Below are 23,594 nucleotides of genomic sequence, written 5' to 3' on the forward strand. Positions count from 1 at the left end.
CTGGATGTCCCACAGCACTGCACACTGAGGGATGCAGCGCGGGACTTCCTGTGAGTCTGAGCCTCCATCGTATGTATAGTCTCTATGAGTGGCATGCCCAACCTGCAGGCACCACCACAGCTTCCTGCCTTCCCGGCCCCTCTTCCCCTGCCAGTGCAGACAACCATCAAAGCCTTCTGAAGTCACCTACCGAGAGCACTTTTGGCCTGCAGCCACTCCTCCCCTAGCCCCACGCCGTGGGAGGGCTGCCCCGTCCTTTGCCCAGATCTTGGCATCAGGATGGTGGCTGCCTCCAGCGTGCGCCTCTCCAATCCATCCTCCAGTGGCACCAGAGTGAGCTACGAGGTACATGCAAACCTGACCCTGTCCCCGATCCTGCCTACACCCTCCAGAAGCTCCCCACTGCCTCAGGCGCTGTCTAAGCTGCAGCACTCTGCCTGAGTCCCGCTGGCCCCCAGCCTTGTTTTCCACCAGGAGCTCACTCAGCCTTCCTTCTTGTCCATCCCTGGCCACACTCGTCAGTGAGTGCTGAGAACAATCATCTGGAATCTCTGGGATTTGTTTTCAGATTTCTGAGGGGAAAATGATGCCTAGATGCAAAACCAGACATTGCTGACCCCACCCTCACTAGACCCTGGAGGCCTCGGCCCGTGGTCTGCTAAGCAGACAGATAAGGACTTGTAGGGGGATTGTAAGGGGCTGGCAAGAAGGGTGAACAGGTGAGCCGATCTTGTTCATGCTCCCAGCCTCCAGAAAACAAGGACCGCAGTCTGTCAGCTGAGAAGGGCATCTGACCCCTACCCTCCAGGTCACAGGTGGGAAAACCAGAGGGAGGAAGGGTCAGAGCCAGGCTTCCCAGCTCTCAGTCTGCAGTTCTCTCACTTTGACACAAGTCTCAAAACTCCAAAGCCAGCAGGAAGGCAGCAGGGAGGGATCCTGCGCAGCCGCACTGCACTGCACTGCACACGGCAGCTCCCAGTGGGGAAGTGCACGTGCGAGCCCACCCGGGACTGGAGACCTCATCCCTCTGTCTCCCCTAAGCTCTCAGATGCCTTCTGTCCTGCTGCAGGCACAATGGGACTTTCCAGTCAGGGCCAAAGGGCATCTCAAAGCTGATACACAGGCCCCCACTTTCTCAAGCACAGTGTCCTCCCTGGTCCCCTTCCTACCCAAGATCTCAGGTTTTTATGCCTTGGTCCAGACCTTAACTCAGGAAATGTGAACTGGGAAAAAGCGGTGTCTACTGCAGGAGAAGCCAGCTTCCTGCAAGGCGGCCCATCCTCACCTCGAGGCTACTGCCGTGGGGCTTAGCCCTGGGGGAGCTCTGGGAGAGGGCGGACAAAAAGAATCAGGGAATTTCAGGGCAGAGTTAACTGCATCCCTCTAGGGTTGGGAAACCCTTTGAAGTGAAGCTGATGAACAGGTGATTCTGAGCCTCCGCTGCACACTTCCAGCGTCAGGGTGCTTGCTCACTCTTTCCAGAGCAGTCCCTCCACCTCTGCGCCTGGCAATTGCTTCCCTTCAAATCAAGCCCAAACACACTTCCCTTGGGCTCTGGTTCTGTCCTCCAGAACCCTACAGAACATGGCTCTTCCGGCCGTCACAGCACTTTGCAGGGTTACGGCACTTTTACACGTCAGCTGACTTCATGGTGAGTGACCACAGCCTTCGAAGGAGGGCACTACGATTGATATTTCCTAGAGGAGGAAACTAAGGCTTGGGGGAAGTGACCTGCCTTGTCAGTGGCAGAGCAGGCACTGGGTGACCTACTCACCAGGCTGGGGGCCTGGAGTGTGCCAGCTCTGAGGTGCTGTGGAGGCCTCGGAAGGGAGACTGTGGAGAATGGCATGGGCAGAGCGGGACACAGAGTGGCCCAGTGACCTTGGACTTAAGCCTGGACCTCAACATGGCAATGCCTCAAGTTCCAGACATGATTTTAGTGTGCTGGGCACCCCTTCCATGTAGATCTTTCTGAAACAGTTAACCCTTGGACCAGCTGAGCACAGCTGGAGGCAGGGCACAGGGGGAGGGGACACAAGGCGGTGGGGCAGGGCGGTGGGGCGGGGGTTGCATTCTCTGGAGACAGGCATGCCTCAGCTTAGGATCCTGCGCGGCAAAGCCAAGCCCTTGGGTGAACCAGACATACCCGCTGCAGAAGGCTGGTTAGCCAGCATCCATGTCTACTTCAGCGCTTCGCCTCCCTGTCACAAACAGATCGTGACAGTCTTCCGTTAACCACACGCTGTTCTCCCCCTGGAGGGATTCGGGTAAATACAATTTTCTCCATCTCCACACACGTCCAGCAATGTCCTAGAGTCCTCGGAGATTTGTGCACCAGCGATTCTCAGGCATGCCTGTGCTTATCCCACCCTGGTCGAACATGATTAGAGGAGTGCAGCAAGCCCAGCTGTTCGGTCCTCCAATTACCAGAGCAGTTACCATGGCAACGTGAAGGGCCCCCCCTTGGAGGTGTCAGAGGCTGAAGCAGGTTCAGAGAGATGTGGAGTGGAGAGCGGGCATGGGCATGCAGGAAGGACAGCCCAGGATGGGGCTCCAGCCCCGGGGAAAGCTGAGCCCCAACCTGAGGCAGTGGAGTGAGAATTGAAGGTGCAGGCCCCAGCAGGAAGTGGGGGGAGCAGGGCCAGGACTGGGGTGAGTTTGAATGAGACATTCTCCTGGGGTGCAAATTTTAAGAAGGTGCCAAAATGCTCAGTGATCAAGATAAATGATATTTAAATCAAAATGAATGTAAAAATATCCTCAACAAAATACCAATGTTTTAAACAAAGATAGGGTCCTACAGGGCTGGAATTAGGGACACGGCCAAGTCCTGCAAGCCAGGCTGGACCCTGTCTTCACTAAATTTTTTATTTTGTTTATTGTGGATGTTTTTGCATTCACTTTGCCTTTTAAAAATTATTGTATTCATATATTATTTATGTGGATTACCGAGCTTTTTGGTGCTCCCTTAAATTTTGTACCCGAGTAAATGCCCCACTTACCTCACCCTAGTCTCAAGCCTGGAGGGGAAGACAGACTGAGTCAGGGGCAGGAGGGAGCCTGATGCAGCTGAAAGTGCATCACAGGACAAGGAGCCAGGAGATGTGAGTTCCTGCCTCTCAGTTCTGATGGAATCAGATTCAGATTTTACATGACTTTGCAACTTGAAGACTGTTGTTGGCTTGACAGGTGCCTAGCAGGCACATGGCCCCCTACCTGTGGGGGTGACAGTGACTCAGAGGGGGGCTCCCATCTCCTGCCCTCCCTCAGGCTAGCTGTGGAGGGGAGGGAAGGGGAGAAGAAGGGGAGGAACGGAGGTGGTGGCAGTTTTGCACGACCGGGAGCAGGAATGGCAGATTAATTGCCTGAAGCTGAGAGGCTGTTGATAAGTGTTACTAATAATCAAGCTTCAGATCTGACACCCAGCTCAGGCTGGGATTACTGTTTTGAATGGAAATCGAACCCAAACCAGTAATTACCCCAGTGAGTGATGCCAGTCTTACTCTGGAGCCTGTTCTAGGCAGAGAAATGGCACCTGCATGTAGGTGTCAACCCATCAGGGAGAGGATTGCTTCTTCAAGGGGCCTCCTCCCAAGAGCACAAGCTGGCCTGGCCTCTGCTCACTCAAAGGGACACAGTCAACAGAAAGACCCACCTTTCTTCCTAGGAAGTGCAGTGGGGAGGGACGCCCACCCATCAGCCACGGCCTCTAGGCAGAATCCAGACCTCAGACCTCACTCGCACTGGCCGCCCCGCCTTGGGCTGGGTGGAGGCCCTTTGTAGATGTTGTCCCTAGCTGTCAAAAGCAGTTTCTGGGGTCATGGAGGGGGGCGTGGCTATACTCCCCAGTACAGATGCAGCCCTCTACGCCTCTGTCCAGGACTGTTGGACAGCCACACAGTTGTTCCCTTTTAAAACGGGGAGGCCCCTGGAATGGCCTGAGCTGTGGCCAGGTGAGAGGGACAAGGCCACCATTGGTGTGGAGCCCACCCCATCCCCTGTCTCCCCCCTTGATGAACTGTGTGTGCTTGCTCCCCGTGCCGGACTAGAACAGGGATGTCTGGAAATTCTCCCTGTAAACAGGCAGAATTCTCCCACTGCAGCCTGTCTCTCCTCGGTGCCTCTCATCCTATCTAGGGGAGCCCCAGAAATGCTAGCACCACCCAGAACCAGCCCTGAGGGGAAAAGGCTGCTCCTGCCTCTGCCCCAGCCCCCTCCCAGGGTACACTCCTGCCTGGGCCCTTTCCCTGGCTTCCCAGCAGGGTAGCTGGATGCAAAGAGGCATTCACCACACACACTTTGGTGGTAAACAGCAGCGGCATATCACTCACCACCAAACACCATCTACCCTCTCTGCTGTGCCAGGCACTGTGGCCCAGAGGGGAATAAGACAGTCCCTGCCCTCAAGGAGCCCCGTAGAAGACAATAAATAGGAAGGTAATGACTGATCACTATAACAGCAGGTAGTCCCGAGTAAAAATGCCCTGAACTACAGAGTCTGGAGATGTCGATGAGCTGCCTCAGCAAGCAGACGGAGGTCAGACCAGGTGGGATCCAGAGTGCATGTGACCACCGCCTTTCAGGATGGAATTGGACTGGAACCACAGGCAAGTTTCAGAATACTCTGCAAACTCGCTGAGCGGGGGGCCGGCACCTCGAGGGTGCCACCTAGTGACCACACAGCAGGAAGGCAGCTCTGTCTTTGGGCCCTGGGATATCCCTCTGCTCCTGTTCTTCCCCTGCAACAGACCCCCCAGAACTCAGCTGTGCAAAGGGAAAGGGAAAGGGGCTGGGCTTTGTTCACAGAGGCTCGGGACTTGGAAGAAAGGGGCACAATATACCCCGAGATCTGGAAGTTGTTGGGCAGCAGGCAGGGGAGGGGCTGTGTGCTATCATTATCTGCCCCCTCAGCAATGTCTCCTCATCACTCCAAGGGCACCTCAGCTCTATCACCAATCGGCCTGGCCTCTGTTGCAGGGAGAGGTGACAGGAAGCCCATACCCAGAACTGACCTGCTCAGCCTCTCAGGTGCTGTGACAGATTTGGGGGTCCCAGAGAAGTTGCACTCACTGCTTCTCTAACTCATCCTGCTCCTATGGCTTAGGAAGGGACTCACGTTCCTCTTGGGGTCAGGCAAGGGTGCTGCAGGGGCTCAGCCCTCCCCTCTCAGGTACCCCATTGGATTCTGCAGTGCTTGTGGCCCCCAAGCACTTTCCTTCCTTCCCAGGGAAAGGAGTAGTGAGGCAAGGTGAGGTGAGTGGTCCCCAAAGGAAAGTGCCCAGGCTGGAAAGCCCTCGGCCTGGGGGGAGCCAGGGGGTGGGGGATGCAGAGGGAGGGAGGAGGGAATTCCAGGTGTGGGGGAGAGGAAGGGGACAGGCAAGTGTAGGGTACAAAAGGGGAACCTGCACTGGAGAATATCTGAGGGGGCTGGGCAAACATTTTCTTAAAGGGCCAGACAGTACATATTTGAGGCTTGCAGGCTGTGCTCAACTCTGAGACCAGTGTGAAAGCAGCCCCGGACCACATGCAAACAAGCAAACGTACGTGTGTTCCATTTAACTGTTTACAAAAACAGGCTGCCAGCTCACCTGGACACGGCTGGCCTATTTAACCCAAGCTCACTGCTCCCCACATGCCCCACCAGGGAGGCCACAGCCAAGTAATAACTTCAGCCCAAGAAATGTCCAAAAGTACCTGGCTCTTAAAAGGACTCCCAGACGACTTCACCGCTGCCTCCCCTCCCAGAGCAAGGTTGGAGGTGGTGTCCCAGGGGGCTGGAGTAAAGCAGATCAGGGTGGTGAGAAGCTTGGCGGGGGTCCCCAGATCCCAGGCCGGCCCTGTCTCCACTTACTTCCCCAGGCACTCACCTGCAGTGGGAGGCTCTGAGCAGCCTCAGCTACTCCCCTTCCTTCCCCGCAGGGGTCGCTCACAGTCCAGCTGAGGTCCCTCCAGCCCCTTCCCAAACAGGAAATCCCCAAAGGCAGGTGGGGGGATGGGACTGAACTGCCCCAAGGACAGGCCACCGGACAGATGACACCCCGAGGAGGACGAGGTGACCGGAGGGGGGAGGAGGTGTAACCCAGCACCGGGACCCAGGGGCCCACGAGAGGCCAGGCTGGGACCGACCCCTGCCCCGCCAGGCTGGGCCCACCGGCCCCCACCCCGTCCTGGAACACACCACCGGAGCCTGCTCCAGCCTCCCCACCCCAGCACCGGGCCCCGTAGGTGGCGCCGTGGCGAAAAGATCGAGAGTCCTAGGCTCAGGCTAGTCCCTGGCCTCTCCAGTTACACTAAAAGTGAGACAGGGGAAGATGGTATCGAGGCCGCGCAGAGGCAGCGCGCGTGCTCATCCAACATTGATGGGGCCCCGGACTGCCCCAGAGCCCCTCATGGGGGACAGGGTCCCGGCTCCCAAATCCTTTGGGAAGGGCCCGCGGCCAGGGAAGGACGCACACCGAACTCACCACCATCGTCACACAGGTACCTTTCAGTTCCTGGATCTAAGGACTCTCTAGTGTGTGGCAGGAGGGAGAGGGGGGCGGGAGGGGTTTGCCTAGTCCTGACCAGGGGAAGGGGCACTGTGCTCCTCCACACCCCAGTTCCCAATCCTCCCCCCTAGCTCCCGACGCAAGGGCAATAGAGGGAGGGAGAGAGGGACAAGACCAGTCTCCTCCCCACCCCCCACACAGAGTCAATTCCCTCCTGCACACCCGCCTCTACTCGAATGTGCACCACTCGCACACATCCACATAGCCACTGGGTGGCGCACACGCCCCTCCTCGCAAAGGTGCCCAAACTCATCAATATACATTGAGCTGTGCACACACGCCCTGGCATAACACACACATGCCTCAGATATACTCTCACTGGTGTACACACCCAGTTGCACACTCAGGGAAACATACTAATGGAACCTCCCAGAGGATCCTGACCCATCACTGCGTCTGCTCTCTAGCACTTGGTGATGGAGAGAGAATACCACTCAGAATGTCCCACCCAGGGCAAACCAGACTGGACGGAGGGTCAGTGCAAGGGAAGTGCCCTGCTGATGCTCTGTGGCATTCCTCGTGTGGTGTTTAGTTGGTCTGCAGCGCCAGAGAGGGCCTGGGGGCAGAGCCAGGTTGGGATTATGTCTTTGCTGAGGAATATGACCTTGCAAGAAGATAATCCTGGCTTCCAGTTACCCTGGCGTAGCTTCTCCCTGGCTCCAAAGGTTTCCAGACGCTGGGACCCCATCCCCCTAACTTGAACTCTGTGCCCCTCATTCTCACATTAGGTTCCAGTCGGCTGGCAGTTCCCTAGTTCACCTGTGGAAATCTGTCTCCCCTGGCAACAGCACGGGCAGGCAGTTCCCTAAAGCCTGCTGACTTCCCCACACCTGGCCTGGCACTCACTGACAGGACCCTTCTCCTCCCCCCACCCCCGACAATCATACACACTAGGGCTTCCTTTGTTCAGAAGAACCAAGAGCAGAGCGTCTGTCTAAGGCCTCAGAGGCGGGCTGACTGGGAGCACAGGCCTGATCCAGACCTGACGGGCTCCAAGGGCAGGAGAGCCCACACTGCTCAGGACGGACAGAAAGGAGCGTGTCTCTCCCAGGCCCAGGCTCAGGCTGGGCCAGCATCTCCCAGTTGGCATGTATCTACCATCAAGGCACAGGGTTTTCCAGAGAGAGGTTATTTCACGTCAATGGATGCCCGTGAACCCCAGCTTGTCAACTGTTCTCCAGGCTATGGGCATAGCTGGCCCTTCCTTGTACCTTCGGTCACAGATATGATGTCTCTGCCCGCTTGCATGCACCCTACACAAGGGAAACCATGGTACCTGAAGACTTCAAACTCCAGTGTGGGCCAGCCCCAAAGGACTTGGGCAGTCCTCGCCTCACCTCCATGGCTGACGTCTCTCCCCGCCCCCTCATTACCCTGAGCCCCAACCTTCCACCTCCTCCAGAGCTGTCCCTTCAGAGAGCTTGGTGCCACCATTCCCATTTGCCCCACCCAGTCTAGTCATCTCGGTCCTGTATGGCCAGAAATCCACCAAAATTTGCTAAAAGCTCTGCAACAAAGCAGGGCCTCCAATCACGGGCGTCTGGTGGCACCTCTGCTGCCCCTGCGACAACCCCTAAGTCAGCACTGCCATGGCCAGGGCGTCCGGCCCCGGCCCGCCCTGCTCTCGTTGCTCTGGCCTGGCCCTTCCGATCATAGAACACACACTGGGGCCAGAGGTCATGTATTACAGCTCCCCAGGACTGCAAGAGTGGTTAGTCAACCAGCCTGCCCCTTCAACCTCAGGGGAAACAGGCCCAGAGATGCAGTGACGTGCTCAGGTCCAGAATGGGAGTTAGTAGGGCAAGTAGAATCAAATCCTGGACTCCTGACCCTCTTCACAATGTTCTTGCCACCCCATCGACCTGCTTCAGAAAACCCAGTGTACAGACAGTGAAGGCATCACCGCCTTATTTCAGACGCAGCTGCCCCCAGGCCTGGCCTGCCCTGCTGCTGCCCGGTCCTACCAGCTCCTCTGCTGATTCTGACCCCGCAGTCAGGACCGGAGTTGGCCAGACCACTCCCGCGGGTCCCTCTGGGGTGGTCTCTTTACAGCTGTGTCACCGGCCGAGTCCTCAGAGAGGACTCTGTTTCAGTTCCGGATCTTCCTGTGAATTCTCCCCTGGGACCAAAGGCCCAGTCCCTGTTGGAGCAGCTGTCTTGTCACCCACGCCTCAGGCACTGGCTAAAGTGCCCAGCCCTGGAGTCCTCATCTGACCCTGCTCCTCATCCCTGGCCTGTGTCCCTGTCACACAAGTGGTCCCAGTTGTTAATTATGCCTCTCCAGTCCCTGGACTGCCTCCCTAGATGCGGTCCTGACCCGTCTCTGGCTCCCCGCTTCCCCGCCCGTTCTCCTCACAGCGCTCCTGGTTACATGGGGGCAGGGCCGGCCTCAGTCACCACACCTGTCTCTGCACCTAGGAGATACAGAGACTTAACCTTCGGAGTCCAACTGACAGAGAAGTCTTGATGTTAGTGTGGTAGCCCTGCTAAGGGCCAGGTGAAAATAACGGTAGCTTACAATGAAATAGCACTTACTATGTGCCAGAGGCTGTCCCAGGCACCCTACATGTATTAAGCCTTCCATGTATTAGCACATGTAATCCTCACAACAAGCCTGTGAGATAGGCAGTGTTATTACATCCAATTTAAGGATGAGGAGTGGAGGCTCACAGCAGCTCAGCAGCTTTCCCAAGGCCACACACACGTACTGTGCGGGGGAGCAGAATGCTCTAAAGGAAAAGAGATGACTTTGGGGAGCACTAGAAAGCAGAAGCCAGAGCCGCTGCTCAGCAGCATCCAGGCACTGAGTCTGGCATCCCCTCCCTGCCCAGCTGCACCCCAGCCAAAAGGATGTGGCTTTGCTGGTACCAAGGTAGGTTCAGAACCAGGAGAGCCTAACTTTTGAAAACAGAAGCAATATATTTTGTTAGTGTCAAATTCTCTTGGAATGGTAAAGTGAGCCTTCATGCAAAAGGGCTACCTTCACAATAAAAATGTGGCTGCTCTCAACTTGACAGAAAGCCGCCCGTGCAGAGAGTAGCCCTGGCAACTGCGTGCCCTGTTTGGGCGCCACGGGGCTGGAAGAAAGTTATACCAGGGTGTGTTGTAGAAACTCCTGGCCACTGTGGTCCCCTTGTCTCCAATAAGCACCAGGTCAATTAAGTTAGGAACTTCACTTTGCCTAATCCCATGGCCGATAGGTGTCTGGTCTGTTTCTGCTAATTCACAGCCCACCTGAAACTACACAACATGATCTCATTCACTGTAAGAAAAACAGCCCTGCCATTTTACAGAGGGGGAGACTGAGACTAAAGAGTATTAAATAACGATTTACCTGAGATACTTCTATACTGTTTCCTTTGTTCCTTGTCCTTTACAAGTGGCAGATATGATTTTTATAATCAACCAAAACAATAAGGACTTTCCCTTCCTGTGCTCCACCTGGACAGCTAGTAAGGTGTGGTGCTGGTATTCGAACCAAGTCTGTCTAATACCGAGCTCAGGCTCTTTCTGCTGCCCCCTTTTGGCCATGTCAGCAACTTTGGGAGTCCCAGCCCTCCCTGGACATGTTTAGTAAGGTCATGTCTTGCTTCCTTGCCTTTCTCTCCTATTCAGAACTTAATACAGCCCCAGCTGGTGTGGCTCAGTGGATTGAGTGTTGACCTGCAAACCCAAGAGTCGCTGGTTCGAATCCCTGTAGGGGACAAGCCTGGGTTGCAGGCCTGGTCCGCAGCAGGGGGCACTCAAGAGGCAACTACACATTGATCTTTCTCTCCCTCTCTTTCTCCCTCCCTTCCTCTCTCTAAAAATAAATGATTCAATAAAGTCTTTTAAAAGCACTTAATACAAAGCTGCAGCAGTAAAGTATTGACAGAGGAGCTGACTCGACAGCATGTAAGACACACGTGCACAAGGAAACGTCGTTATACACATTACATACACTTCCCATTCGTCAACTATCCCTCAGTAAGCTAGGAAACAGTCAAAACAACACCACTAATGATACCGACGAAAACACAGGCATTAAATTGTCCCCTATTAATAACAGCCAGAACCTCGGGTCTCGCCAACGGTCCGTTGCAGCGGAATAGATGGTGGCGGTAAATTCACACAGCAGAATGCCGCACAGCCGTGGGCACGAGCAAACCGCACACTGCGCTCCAAACCACGGATGCACCTCCTATTAAGCTCAGAAAGGCAGACACAGAAGAGTGCACCTGGTACTCAGAAATTAAGTTAAAATCAGCAAAATGAATCTCTGCTGCAAGCGCTTCCCTTACGGCTTGTGCAGTTTTCCCCAGGTAGGTTATGCATCAGCCAAAAGGTTTTCAGAAAAAAAACAAACAAAAAAGACAGGCCAAAGACTTGAATAGACATTTCTCCAATGCAGAGATATGAATGGTCAATCAGCCCATCAAAAGACGCTCAAATCACTAGTCATTAGGGAAATGCAAATCAGAACCACAATGAAAAACCATTTCATACATCCTAAGCTGGATATAATAGTAATATTCTAGAAACAAAAAATAACAGGTGTTGGTGACGATGTGGAGCAATGAGAACACTCGCTGGTGGGAATGTGAGATGGTGCAGTCGCCGCGGGAAACATTTGGGTGGCTCCTCAGAAAGCTAACGTACAATTACCATGTGACCCAGCAATTCCGCCCCTCGGTGTGTGCCACAAAAACTGAGACCCGGGACTGACACAGGGACTTGCACATCAATGTTCACTGCAGCATTTTCTTAATGTGCAGTAGATATTAAGACACAAACCCAAGCGCCCATCGGTTGACTGACAGATAAACAAAGTGTGGTCTGTGCACGCAATGAAGTATTACTCGGTCGAAAAAGAAACAAAGTTCTCGCACATGCTGCACCGTGGATGAACCTTGGAAACGTCGTGCTAAGTGAAATAACCAGACACAAGAAAAAAGGTTGTATGATTCCATGGATATAGGCGAGTCACAGAGACAGAAAGTAAATTAGAGGCCACAGGCGGCTGGAAAGAAGGGTGAATACGGAGCTACTTCCCAGTGAGGACGCAGTTCCTGTTTGGGGCGCCGTAAGAGTTTTGGAAGCAGGTGGCAGTGATGGCAACACGACATGGTGCAGGGAATTGGGGCCGCCGAGTTGTATACTTAATTTCGTGGCTAATTTCGTTATACATATTTTACCACAAAGCCCCAACTTTATTCTATACACTAGCAATGACAATTGAACAGTAACATTTTTAAAAATATTATTTACAATATTATTGAAAAATAAGCAATACTTAGGGATAAATCTTACAAGAGAGGTAAAAAATGTATGCACTGAAAACTACAAAACATGCTTGAGAGAAACTGGAGGTGGCTTAAGAAAACAGATACGCCATGTTCAGAGGTTGGAAGGCCCAACATTATTTGGGGAGAGTCAACTCTCCCAAAAGTGGTCTACAAAGTCGACACAATCTTAATCAAAATCCCAGCAGACTTTTTCCTTCCTTCCTTCTCTTTCTTTCTTTCTTTCTTTCTTTCTTTCTTTCTTTCTTTCTTTCTTTCTTTCTTTCTTTCTTTCTTTCGTTCTCTCTCTCTTTCTTTCTTCTTTCTTTCTCTTTCTTCCTCTCTCTCTCTTTCTTTCGTTCTTTCGTTCTTTCTTTCTTTCTTTCTCTTTCTTCCTCTCTCTCTCTCTCTCCCCTTCCTTCCTTCCTTCCTTCCTTCCTTTTTATTTCTTTTCTTTCATTCTTTTTTGTAGAACTTGAAAGTCTCATTTAAAATTAATGCGAGACTGGAAAGGACCTAGAATAGCCAAAATAAACTTTGAGAAAGGGGAAAATCCTGGTTTCTCCGGGGCTTGGGTGGAAGAGCATCTCCCAATCATTCCTTCTCTCTTGTTGCGACTCCACACTCAGCACTCAACCTCTGACTTTATCTGTCAAGCAGCTTGGTTCTGGGTTGGGGTCGGGCCCTGGGCAGGGTCTCTGGTAACTGCCCAGGGATCTTCACAACTGTGGAGTAATAAATAGGTATTCTGGTTTGAAAAAAACAAAGTTGGAAGTCCTGAACAACCTGATTTCAATACTTACTATAAAGCTACAGTAATCAAGACATAGTGGTGTTGGTGTTAAGACAGGTAAATAGATTAATGAGGCAGAATGCACAGTATAGAAATAAGTTGCATATAAGGTCAACGGCTTTTCAACAGAGGTGAAAGAAAAAGGAAAAGTCCGCTCCATAAACGGTGCTGGAACAACTGGATATCTTCTCTTTTTTTAAGTGAACCTCATACATATACAACAGTTAACTCAAAATAGAGCACAGACCTAAAATAGTAAATCTAAAATTAGAAAATTCCTAGGAGAAACCTCTGTCACTTTGAGTCAGGCAATGATTTCTTGGATCTGACAGCAGAACCACAGTCCGTACAAGAACAAACTGATACATTGGACGGCGTCAGGAGCAAACATCTCTGCTCTTCAGAACACGTAAGAGAATGAGCAGAAAGGCACGGACTTGGAGAAAATATTTGCAAGTCATAAATCTGGCAAAGGACATGTATCCAGAATATGCAAAAACTCTCAAAGCTCAAGAATAAGGAGACAAATAGCTCAATTAAAAAATAGGAACAAGGTTTTTAACAGATACTTCCCAAAAGAAGAGAGATGGATGGCAAGTAAGCATATGAACAAACATTCAATCTCATTAGTCATTAGGGAAAGGCAAATTAAAATCACAATGATATTCCACTACATGCCTGTTAGAATGACTGAAATTTTAAAAAAACTAACCATACCAATTTGTCTCAAGGGTGTGGAGGAACTGGAATTCTCCTACATTGCTCTGAGGAATGTAAAATGGTATGACCACTTTGGAAAAGTTATACTGTTTCTTAAAAAGTTGAATGTACACCAACCATAGGATCCAGCCAGCCCACTCCCAAGAAAAATAAAAACATACGTCCACGCAAAGACTTACGCATAAAGCCACAAAGCTTGTTTGTAATAGCCGAAAAGCGGAAACCATCCGCGTGTCTACCAACGGTGAAGGTAGAAACAAATGATGGTGTCTCCATAGGACAGAATATTACTTAGCAACAAAAAGAAGTGAACGAGCACTTCACGCCCCCACATGGAAGAAAATCAGAATAACTCTGTGGCATGAAAGAAACCAGACTACAAACGAGCACATACCGAATGATTCCATTTAGATAAAATTCTAGGACATGCAAACAGCTCCGGTCAGTGGTTCCCTGAGAACTGGGTGGCACAGAGGTCAACTTCAATGGGGACCCGAAGGTGAGAGGTTTCCCAGGTTCAAAGATACGGGAGCAGAAGCCAGAGAACAGGGTTGGAAAGTTATGGTTCACGATTAACAGCTATTTTTATTTGTTTGTGTTTGCAGGAAAAAGTTTAGTCACTATATAAAATTATCTCAATGTAAATTTTTCCTCCTAGATATGCATTAGCGCTTTGGCATATGCTACCACTTATTTCTAGCAGAATCTAGACTGTGAGCTCATGGCGGGGCGGGGGGGGTAATGGCTTTTTATCTCCTTAACTCCATGGCCCAGCACAGAGTTTGCCCTGAATACATCACTGAATAAGTGAATGAATGTGATTTGGGATCAGAGCACAAGCTTGAAGGTTTTGTTAAGTTTACTATTTCAATCATTTTAAAGTTCCTCTCCGCAGGGAGCACTGCTTTTCCAAAGGGCAAGGTCACTGGGGCTGTGAGGTGACAGCAAGCAGGTTGATAGGACTGTGCAACGAAGGGTTGACAAGGAAACAATCAAATAGATGTGTTTCCTCTAAGAAGGCAACAAACGCAAAGAGAGAGGTGGCCCAGTCGCACCCATCTGGAGGAGGGAGTCCGGACATACTTGGGGGCGGTTTACAGGCTGAGCAAAGAGCTCCAGTAAAGAGAGGGAGGTGAGGATGGAGAAGAGAGATGCGGATGCGATCACAGGGAGAGAAAGGAGGGGTCCAAGGGGAATTAGCCTGGGGCAGGATAAACACCTGTTCCTCTGAATCTAGGAAAACAAGGGCTGTCAGAGACGCAACAAGGTTTTTATTTTTATTTTTAATTGGTTTTAGACAGGGTTAGGGAGACAGAAGAGAAACAGCGGTTTGCTGTTCCACTTAGCGATGCATTCATTGGTTGCTTCTTGTATGTGCCCTGACCTGAGATGGAACCCAAAACCTAGGTGGCCTATGGGGAGGAGGCTCTAACCAACCGATCAACCCCGCCAGGAGCGCAGGAGGGTGTGTACCAGGGCGGAGGAGAGAGAGGGCGGGAAGCAGATCTTCAGGAAGGTGACACAGACCGCGCTAACGAAGTTTCTTTTCCAGCTCTCATCATTTAGGGCCACGGATTAAAAAATTTAACTCCAGAATTCTGGAGATTGGTCACTAACTTCAAAAACAACAAAAAATAAAAGCAACAAAAATCTATCTACTATCATTATGGTTTCATTTTTAAAAAGAATTTAACACACCAAAAAAGGGTAGAAAGGACAAAATCTCAGAATAAGTTCTCTGCTCTATGACTAACTCACTCCAATGTCCTTATTTTTCCCATTTCACCAGAAAGGATGATGATTCCTTCCTCCGAGACCAGTGCGTGGGCAGCGCGGCTCCAAACAGCCCACGCGGGCAGCGACACTCAGTCTCCAGGAGGCGGGCGGGGCGCACTCCACCCGGGGCCAGTCCCCTCCCCACCGACGGGGTCCCCCAGGGCGCAGACCCTGGAGGCGGCGACAAGCCGAGCGGCGCCCCACCGGCCTGGGCAGCCCCGCAGCCCCTCGGCGCTCTTCTGCGCGGTTCCGGAGCCCACCGACGCCGCTGAGTGTGTGTGTGTTGGGGGATGGGGGGGTGCAGCTCTCCGGTCCCTATGCCCGGGTGCCCCACTCCGACAGCCCTGCCCCGCAGGTATGAGGACACCCTCGCTTGGCCCGGGTCTCGGATAACCGAGGCTATCGGTACCGGCGTCGCGGATGCGCGAGGGTCCGAGTCCACCCTGGGGGTCTGGGCGCCTTCGCCGGTTCTCATCACCCCCCCCCGGAACGCCGGCTTCTACGGCTGGAGGCGAGCGTCGACGGGCGCCCACGCGGGGCCACCCCGAGGGGCGCGGCGGCGCCCATCATCCAGGAGCGCGCCCTACCTGTCGTAGCTCCAGCGGCTGTAGGACAGGGTCCGATGGCTGCTGACTCCCTCCATCGCCGCCTCCGGGCTCCGCGGGCGGCGGCTGAGGCTGCGCGGGGCTGGAAGCTCGCTCGCTGCGGGCCGGGCGCGGGTGGAGGACTGTACCATTCCCCCCGGGGGGAACCCCCTCCGGCTCTGCCAATGGCGCGGACGCACAGGCTGCGGGGACCCGGGCCCGAGGGCTTCCCTCCCCCAGGCGGAGTCCCGCGGGGGCGCGGCTCCTGCAGCCTCCACTGCTTATTTATTTATTTCTGATGTGTGCTCCACGTCTCCATGGCAACCGCTCCATCTTATCCCGCGTTACTAAGGCGCCGCTCTTTCAAACCTTCCCGGGACCGAGACTCAGAGGCTGCCCTTGCTCTTGCAGTTTGGAATAAGCTCCCGGCCCCTCTGTGGAGAAGGCCCTCCTTTCTGGCGGGGGCGGGAGGTGTGTCTACCTATCCACTCCCTCCGAACTTCCACCAACTGTCCCCTTTCTCAGGAGTGGGAACACCTATCCCCGGAATTTCGGAGATTTCCCTGCCTGTCCTCGCCCCTTTCCCCCAAGCTTGGAAGTTCTTTGACCTCCGGGATCCCACTTCTCCTAAAACCGTCGGGACTCAGCACCTTCATTACCCGAATGGAAATCCACTTCTCCCTTCCTCCTCCCCTCCTAGATTTCCTTGGCCCCGCTCTTCAGCATATTGTGGCCCCCTTGGGTTCCGAGGACCAGGCTCTGTAAACATTCCCATTTCTAGGCTATCATTTGTTTATTTTCCTTTGTGTTTTCTATTCATTAAATCCAGCTGTGTTGGCTCAGCTAAGCGGAGAGGGAGAGCGTTTTCTTTGTCTATACCTGGTGGCTGAGGTTGGCCCTAGGGAAGAACTGGGTCCTCTGGGCGGGGTGGGGTGGGGAGGGAGAGCTGGCCGGCGCTTTTGAGCCTGCCCCTCCCGCCCGTCGGGATTTACAGGTATAATCTCGTTGCAAGGTCGTGGAAGCCTAAGAAGGACCTTTCAGTGCAGTTCCGGGAAGGCAGTGCTAACAGGCTGGGACCTGGGATGGGCGGAGGAGCTTAAATCCCTGGAGGTGGAGTGCAGGGCGGTATGAGTTGAGCTACACTAATCCCGGGATCGGGGACAGCTTCAGAGAAACTATAGACTAGCCTGTTAACCCTTAGTCACAGGACTAGCAACTGGCAGCGAGTGCACCTGTGGCATCCAGCCCACAGGTGTGTTTCTGCTTGTCCAGTACAGGTTTGGTGTTCTTTTCATTGACTACATTGACACCATTTAAAAATCGGGAGATTTAATACATCCAGCATTTTGTCTTCCCTTGAAAACTAAGAAAATCTGGCACGCTTGGACCTGCCTTCAGCACGGCAGCCGCCATCCTCACAGGGAGCACATCTTGTCTTACGGCCTCGGGCCCCAGCCACCCAGCTCCTCGTAACTTGCTGGTCTCAATAGCTGTGGAGTTTGCCACCATGCGGACACAGTCATCCCTGCGATCAGTCGTTTTCCATGGCCCTCAGAGCTGCCCAAATGCGGCATTAGCCGGTATTTACCACGGGGCAGGTCCTCGGCAAACTGCTGTGCACAGCAAGGGGTTTACAGACTGACATGCGTGGACTCCCGCTCCTGAAGCACATCTTGATGGTGAGGCTCTTGGTCTGGCCATGCCCTCAGGAGTGCTGGAATGGAACTCCAGAAACCCCGCGTTGCGAGTGTGTGGAGCCCTGCTCATTGTTTGGGTAGGGGTGACGGGGGAGACTCCCTGTCTGGAGAATGGGTTTCTTGCCCCTCCCACAGACACTGCAGAACCAGAAGCCACTTCTCCTGAGCCTCCACGGATGTCCTTTCTCCGGAGGACTGATGGAAGGCAACTAAGACCTAAGAAGGGACTCAGAAGGGACTGAGAAGACAGGCCCTGCTCTTGCAGCATCACCCCGCTCCATGGGAAGGGCTCTTCCTCCCCAGATATGTTTGTGTGTATATTCAGCAATATTTTTCCTTCTCTCCCATTTCTTTACCATCTAATAAAGACGTGTAAATAGTAATTAAACTTTCATCTCAGTATTTAAGCTGCATGGCATTAAAAGAGGAGTGTGACTCAGCTAAAAGAGGAGCACACATCACCCAAAGATAGACCAAGGCCTCTGTCCCCTTTTGGAGAGAGGGTCCTGCTTCTCTGCTTGAACCTGTCTGATAAAATGTAGTGGTTGGAGCTGGGAGAACAAGTATAGGAGCTGATCTAGATGATGCTCAAGGGGGAATGGGGCTGGGGAGATGCAGTATCAGGTTAGACAGAGGAGACCTTATTGACCTGGGAGCACTCTCCTGTGACCTGGGATGGAATGTTCTGGTAAGTGCACCTGAGGCTAGTCTAATACATTTGCTGCAGTCGCCCCTTGAAGCCTGGATGTGGTGTGGCCCGCGGAGAGACGGTGCAGTAGGCAACATTGCCACTTCCCTCAGATTCTTCTGGATCCCTTGTTACTGATCTCGTGTGTCCTGCCTACCTTCCACACCCACACACAGCTTCGATGGACTTTGGCTTCTAAAACCCAATACCTGCACCTCTTCTTCCGACTGCCTTCCCTTTGCTGGAGCCGTTTTGCTCACCCCCACACGGAGCGGTAGGTGCCCAGGAACTTTCACCCCGGATGGCCCTTGTCTAACACCTGGCAGGTGCAGGAGTATGAAAGTGCAGCACCCTTGCCACGGGCATGGACGACACTGAGGTGGGACTTGTACTCCATTGTCCCTGTAGGATCAGGCTGTGTGTAGCCTCTGTGGGACTCTGGCCACATTCTTGTTTCCCTTCCTCCTATGTCTGGGCCCCCTGCGCCCACTCCTTTCCCTGTCTCCCGCAGCAGTATTTCAGTGGTGCCCTGGAGCGGACTGGTGCCGAGAGCCGTTGTTAGCAGCTCCTCCCCACTCCATAATCAGAAATGCCGTGTTGGTAGTTTTAAATTGGCCATGGTGGGAGCATTCACCATGGAGCATGCATGGAAACTGGCAAATGCTATGAATCAAGGCTTTATTTTCTTTCCAAAGAGCCAGTTGTTACCCACGACCACACCACTGAGGCACTCCCTTACTAAACCACGTGGGCGTGAGTGGTCACTTCAGTCTGCTCAACCTGTGGTCGCAGAAGCTGGATCCTCCTGTGGTGTCATCCATCACTTCTCGAGAATGTCCCAGCCCTTGGTGGTACCGGGATCACGTCAGACTCCTCCCACCCCGGATAGGGCAGCAGGGCGTGCTTACTGGAACCAGTGCCTTTTCTGAATGCAGATTTATCTTCTCTGCCTGTGACGCTTTTCCAATGGCTTAGAGACGTCTAATGATCAACCTGAGACTTCCAGGGGGTTTCAGCTGAAGGGCCTACTGTGTGGTGAAGGATGTGTGGATGTGTGATGGTGGTTTTGTAAAACAGGAGGTCCTACCGTACGCTTCATTACCTGCAAACAAAGGGGAGAAAGTGAGTGGTCTATCAAAGGCTCAGCTAAGGAGCCAGCTTTGGGATGAAACTCTGTGGGCCGTCACTGTCCCCCAGGAGGTAGTGCATGCATTCCACGATCTGCTGATACAGTGCTGAGCCCCCAGTCCTTAGAATACACCTTGATTTCAGACTTCTAGTCTTCGGAACTGTGGGAGAATAAGTTTGTTACTTTAAGCCACCAAGGTTGTGGCACTTTTTATTGCAACCCCAGGAATCGAATAGCTTGTCTTAGACATGAACCATCTTCCCCCCCAGGGTCCTTGTCACTTGTTCTGCTCTCAAGGGTTCCAAGTGAGTATGTTCCTCTGCCAGCTGAATTCTTAGGTCTAGATTTGGAGTTTCCAGGCTCGGCTAGCCCTTACCGCAGCCCATCTCTTGCATTCCCAGTCAGCTGGGCGTCTCCCCTGGGAGTGGACGTGACCCTGCCTTATACCATCTCCTTTTTCCAACCTCCAGAGATGGGTGAGCACCCCTCACTCACCTGCCCAAAACCCTAGTACCACTTGGAGAGGCCACTGCCTTTTACAGGGGCTGGGGGCTGTATACCAGCTCTGTATACCACCCCTTCCCTGGACAGGAGCCCAGAAACCTCATTGGGCCTAGGCCAGAGGTTCTCCTGGGAAGTGGCAGCTCCAGAATTCTCTTAGATTAAAATCTGATTGGAAGGGGAGTGGACTCCAGATTTATTTAAAACTTTCCAAACCACGTTCTGAAAGAGACTGGTTTTGGGGTAGGTAGAGAGGCAGACGCTGTGGTATCACCCCTGTGTCTCAAAGGCGGACAAAGCAGCATCTCTAGAAGCTTTGGTCACTCTTTCTATACTGCCTCGGCCTCTCCAAAGCTGAAGGTGCTTTTTTCTAAACCAGACTGTAGAAAACTGCTCAGGAACTGAAGGAATGGTATGGGCAACCAGCAGCCCGTAAGTGGCACAAGGGAGCCCTCTAGTGGCGATCACTTAAAACCTCAGGCATAGGGCAGCGCTGCTTCTGGGACTACTGGTTCATCAGGGACAGGAGGACCAACACTTGGAGGCAGAGAGACAGTTCTAAGACTGACAACCATCATCCTCATCCTGTGAGACAATCACAAGCACAGGGCTGGCAACCCCAACGAGAGAGAGGATAGATCAGGGCAGATCAGACAGACCACAGAACACACAGACCTAATCACAGGCCAGGTCACCAAACCCAACTGTTTGCCCCCATAGGGGTGGGAGACATCACGGGAAAACGGATGACTGGAATTTTGTTAGCTTTGTAAGGACTTTTGCTACAAGCACAATGCTTATTTTGTTCAGTTAAATGTTATTTTATGAAGTTTAATTAAAATTTCAAAAATACACCCTGGCTGGTGTGGCTCAAGTGGATTGAGTGCCAGCCTGCAAACGGAAGGGTCACGGGTTCGATTCCCAGTCAGGGCACATGCCTAGGTTGCAGGCCAGGTTACATGGTGGGGGCATGTGAGAGGCCACCAATCAGTATCTCTCACACATTGATGTTTCTCTCCTGCTCTTTCTCTCCCCCTCCCCCTTTCTCTAAAAGTGGATAAATACAATCTTCAAAAAAAAAAAATATGAAAAAATGTCCACAAATATAAAATCGACTCCAGGTTCAGAGAACTCGTGAGGTCCCAGACCACTTTTAGGAGGATCTGAGGAAACGGGTGTCCCCTCAGAGGCGCAGAGATCGTGTTGTGGCTGTTACTGCAACCCTATTTTTACCTCTAGGCTGCTGTATCCTTGGAAACACAACTCTATATGTGGGTCATTGTAAAATTAAGAGAGATGTTTTGATCTTCATTCCTGTTTCTTCAAAGCTCTTCCTCCTCTTTTGTGCCCAGTCAATTCCAGTTGTCTTGCAAGTTGACTCCCTTCTCTGGCCCGGAGGCAGATTGAAGCATGCCCTGTACTGAGTATTCCCAGGACTTGTTCTATCCTTCATAGCAATCATTCCATCTTGTCACTGTTGTTTATTTTTGTGCATCTACACCATAACGCTGAGACCCTTAGAGGTCAGAGAACACGGTTCACCTACTTCTATACTCCTGATACTTGCCACTCTGTCTGGTGCATGCTAAGCATCACTATTTGCAGAGTAAATGAGTAAAACAAATAATGTCTGGTGTGCTCCCTCCCTCCAGCCCCTCTCCAAAGGATCCTGACAACTCCTAATGAGTTTATCACACCCACAGTGCCTCGTGGCAATTATCCCACAAGTCATCCACTCTAAAGGAACACATGTTTATGAAGAACCTATTCTGTGTCTGGTTGGCTCTGGGTTCTAGGAATGGGACAGTCTACAGCAGACTTTGCCCTCAACGGAGTGTGGGCTCTGCTGGGGGATGGACAAGTTCAAAATGGCGAGACAAATGCTAACAGGAGAGACTCTCATGGGATCATGACATAGGAGCACCTCCAAGAGCAGGCAGCATTTAGACTAAAACGTGAAGGATGAGTAGTGGGAAGGCAGCTAAAGGGTCAGAGGTTCTAGCAGAGGGCAGAGCAGGTGCAAAGGGAGCCCCGGCTGGGAGTGTTAGGGATGGAGCTGGAGAGCCAGGCAATCTGAGGAGCCACACAGACTGTGGTCGGGAAGGGTGGACTTTATCCTGGGCAAGGGGACTCCTCCGAAGTGATTTCATCCGGGGTATGTCCTGGCCAGATTTACAAAGAGCAGCATGGCTGCTGTGAGGAGAATGGGTCAAAGAGGGCGAACAGGAAAACTCTCGTTTTGCTCTACTCTAAATTTACTCCTCAAACCCATCTGTGACCAGATGTGCAGGTGATTTTCCCACACCATGCAGCTCTGACACCAGCTGAGTGCCCTGCCACAGCTCAGTTCTGACACTGTCCACCCAGACACAGCTGTCAGATCCTCAGGTTAAGAGCTCAGTCCCACAAGACTGCCGCCCCCCACCTCCAGATGCCAGCTCCAAGTCCAGGTTGTCCCCCGTGCTTCTGCCCAACTTGCAATAAATTGGAGCTTCCCATGACCACTCCTTGGGTTCGATTAGTTTGCCAGAGCACTTGAGAGAACTAAAGGAAACAGTTTACTTGCTGTTACCAATTTATTACAAAGGATACGAGCGAAGAGCCAGATGAAGAGGCACAGAGTGCAGTCTGAAAGCATACAGCCCACTGGAGCTTCTGCCCTTGTCCAGGGTGCGCCACCTTCCTGCGCGCACCTTGCTCCTGAATGTGTTCTTGTTCACCGGCCCAGAGCTCTCCAGGCTCCATTCCATTCTTGTGGGTTTCCGTGGAGGAATCACTGTGTGGCCACGTTTGATTAAATCACCAGTACTTAAATCAAGCTCAAAGTTCCGACCTCCGATCACACAGGTCAGTTCACACAGCCACTGGTCCTCATCTATGGTTACCTAGAGGCTTTCCAGAAGTTACTTCATTAACATAAACTTAGGAGCTCTTGAAAGGAATAACAAAACTCTTTATCTTTATAGCTCTTATTACCTACGAAATTTTAACACCTACCTGCCAGGAACATGAAGACTAAAATATATATAATAAGATCATAGAGGGCAAGACTGAAGGCAGAGGTGTAATAAACTAGTTGAGGCATAATGGAAAGGGAGGGGTGTTTACCAAGGTTATGGTTTGGACAACTGGGTACAGGGTTGTCATCACCCGAGGCAGGAAATTCAGACGGTGTTTGTGGGGGAGGAAGAGACGTTAGTTCAATATGGAAGATGTTGAATAAGATGCTTTTGAGACATCCAGGTAAGATATCTTGGGTCCCTTTAACTAGTCCAGAATCAGGACAGCAGTTCTGAACGTGGACCAGAGCTGGAGCTAGAACCCTTAACATACAGGTAGTCACAGCCATCAGAGCTGCACGGAGCTCTTCCAGTCAGAGGGTGTAGAGAAGGGAAGGGGGTCCGAACTAGTCCAGAATCAGGACAGCAGTTCTGAATGTGGACCAGAGCTGGAGCTAGAACCCTTAACATACAGGTAGTCACAGCTGTCACAGTCAGAGGGTGTAGAGGAGAAGGTGAAGGGGGTCCGGGGCGCCACCCTGGGGAAGGGAACGTTAAGGGAGGGTCAGAGGAGGAAGGACCGGGAATCGCACCGGAAAGGAGTGCTTAAGGCCACTGGGAGAAACTCAGCGCGGTGCGGTCGAGCAACGTGTCTCGCTCTCTGGCACACGCACGGCCACGCAAGAGAACACGTGAACACGTTCACAGTCGAGACAAACTCGGGCACGCCTAAGCACAGGCTGCGAAACAAAACAAAAAACCAGTCATTTTCAGTCAACCTAAGCACGTTGTGTTTCTTTCCCCACAAACATCACCCGCGGAGTCAGCAACGAGGGAGCCACGTGGCTGACAGACACCGCCTTTCTCCAAGCCTTTGCTCACTCTTTTCTGTGCCTAG

The 23,594-nt window shown here is 52.3% G+C and overlaps 1 protein-coding gene across 2 annotated transcripts in view; it reads right to left on the bottom strand.

Annotated features, from left to right (window-relative positions):
• TUB (TUB bipartite transcription factor) overlaps positions 1-16,248 on the bottom strand; it is a 78,752-nt gene extending 62,504 nt beyond the window's left edge. The window contains exon 1 of one of the 2 annotated variants that reach the window (XM_053924284.1): positions 15,686-16,248. In XM_053924284.1, coding sequence (XP_053780259.1) covers positions 15,686-15,834 — 149 coding nt within the window. In that variant the 5' untranslated portion in view covers positions 15,835-16,248. The remainder of the gene's footprint in view (positions 1-15,685) is intronic. The other variant, XM_053924285.1, reaches the window with a different exon arrangement.
• Between the last annotated feature and the right edge of the window lie 7,346 nt (positions 16,249-23,594).

Source organism: Desmodus rotundus, chromosome 5, assembly GCF_022682495.2.
Source record: "Desmodus rotundus isolate HL8 chromosome 5, HLdesRot8A.1, whole genome shotgun sequence".
Taxonomy (NCBI): domain Eukaryota; kingdom Metazoa; phylum Chordata; class Mammalia; order Chiroptera; family Phyllostomidae; genus Desmodus; species Desmodus rotundus.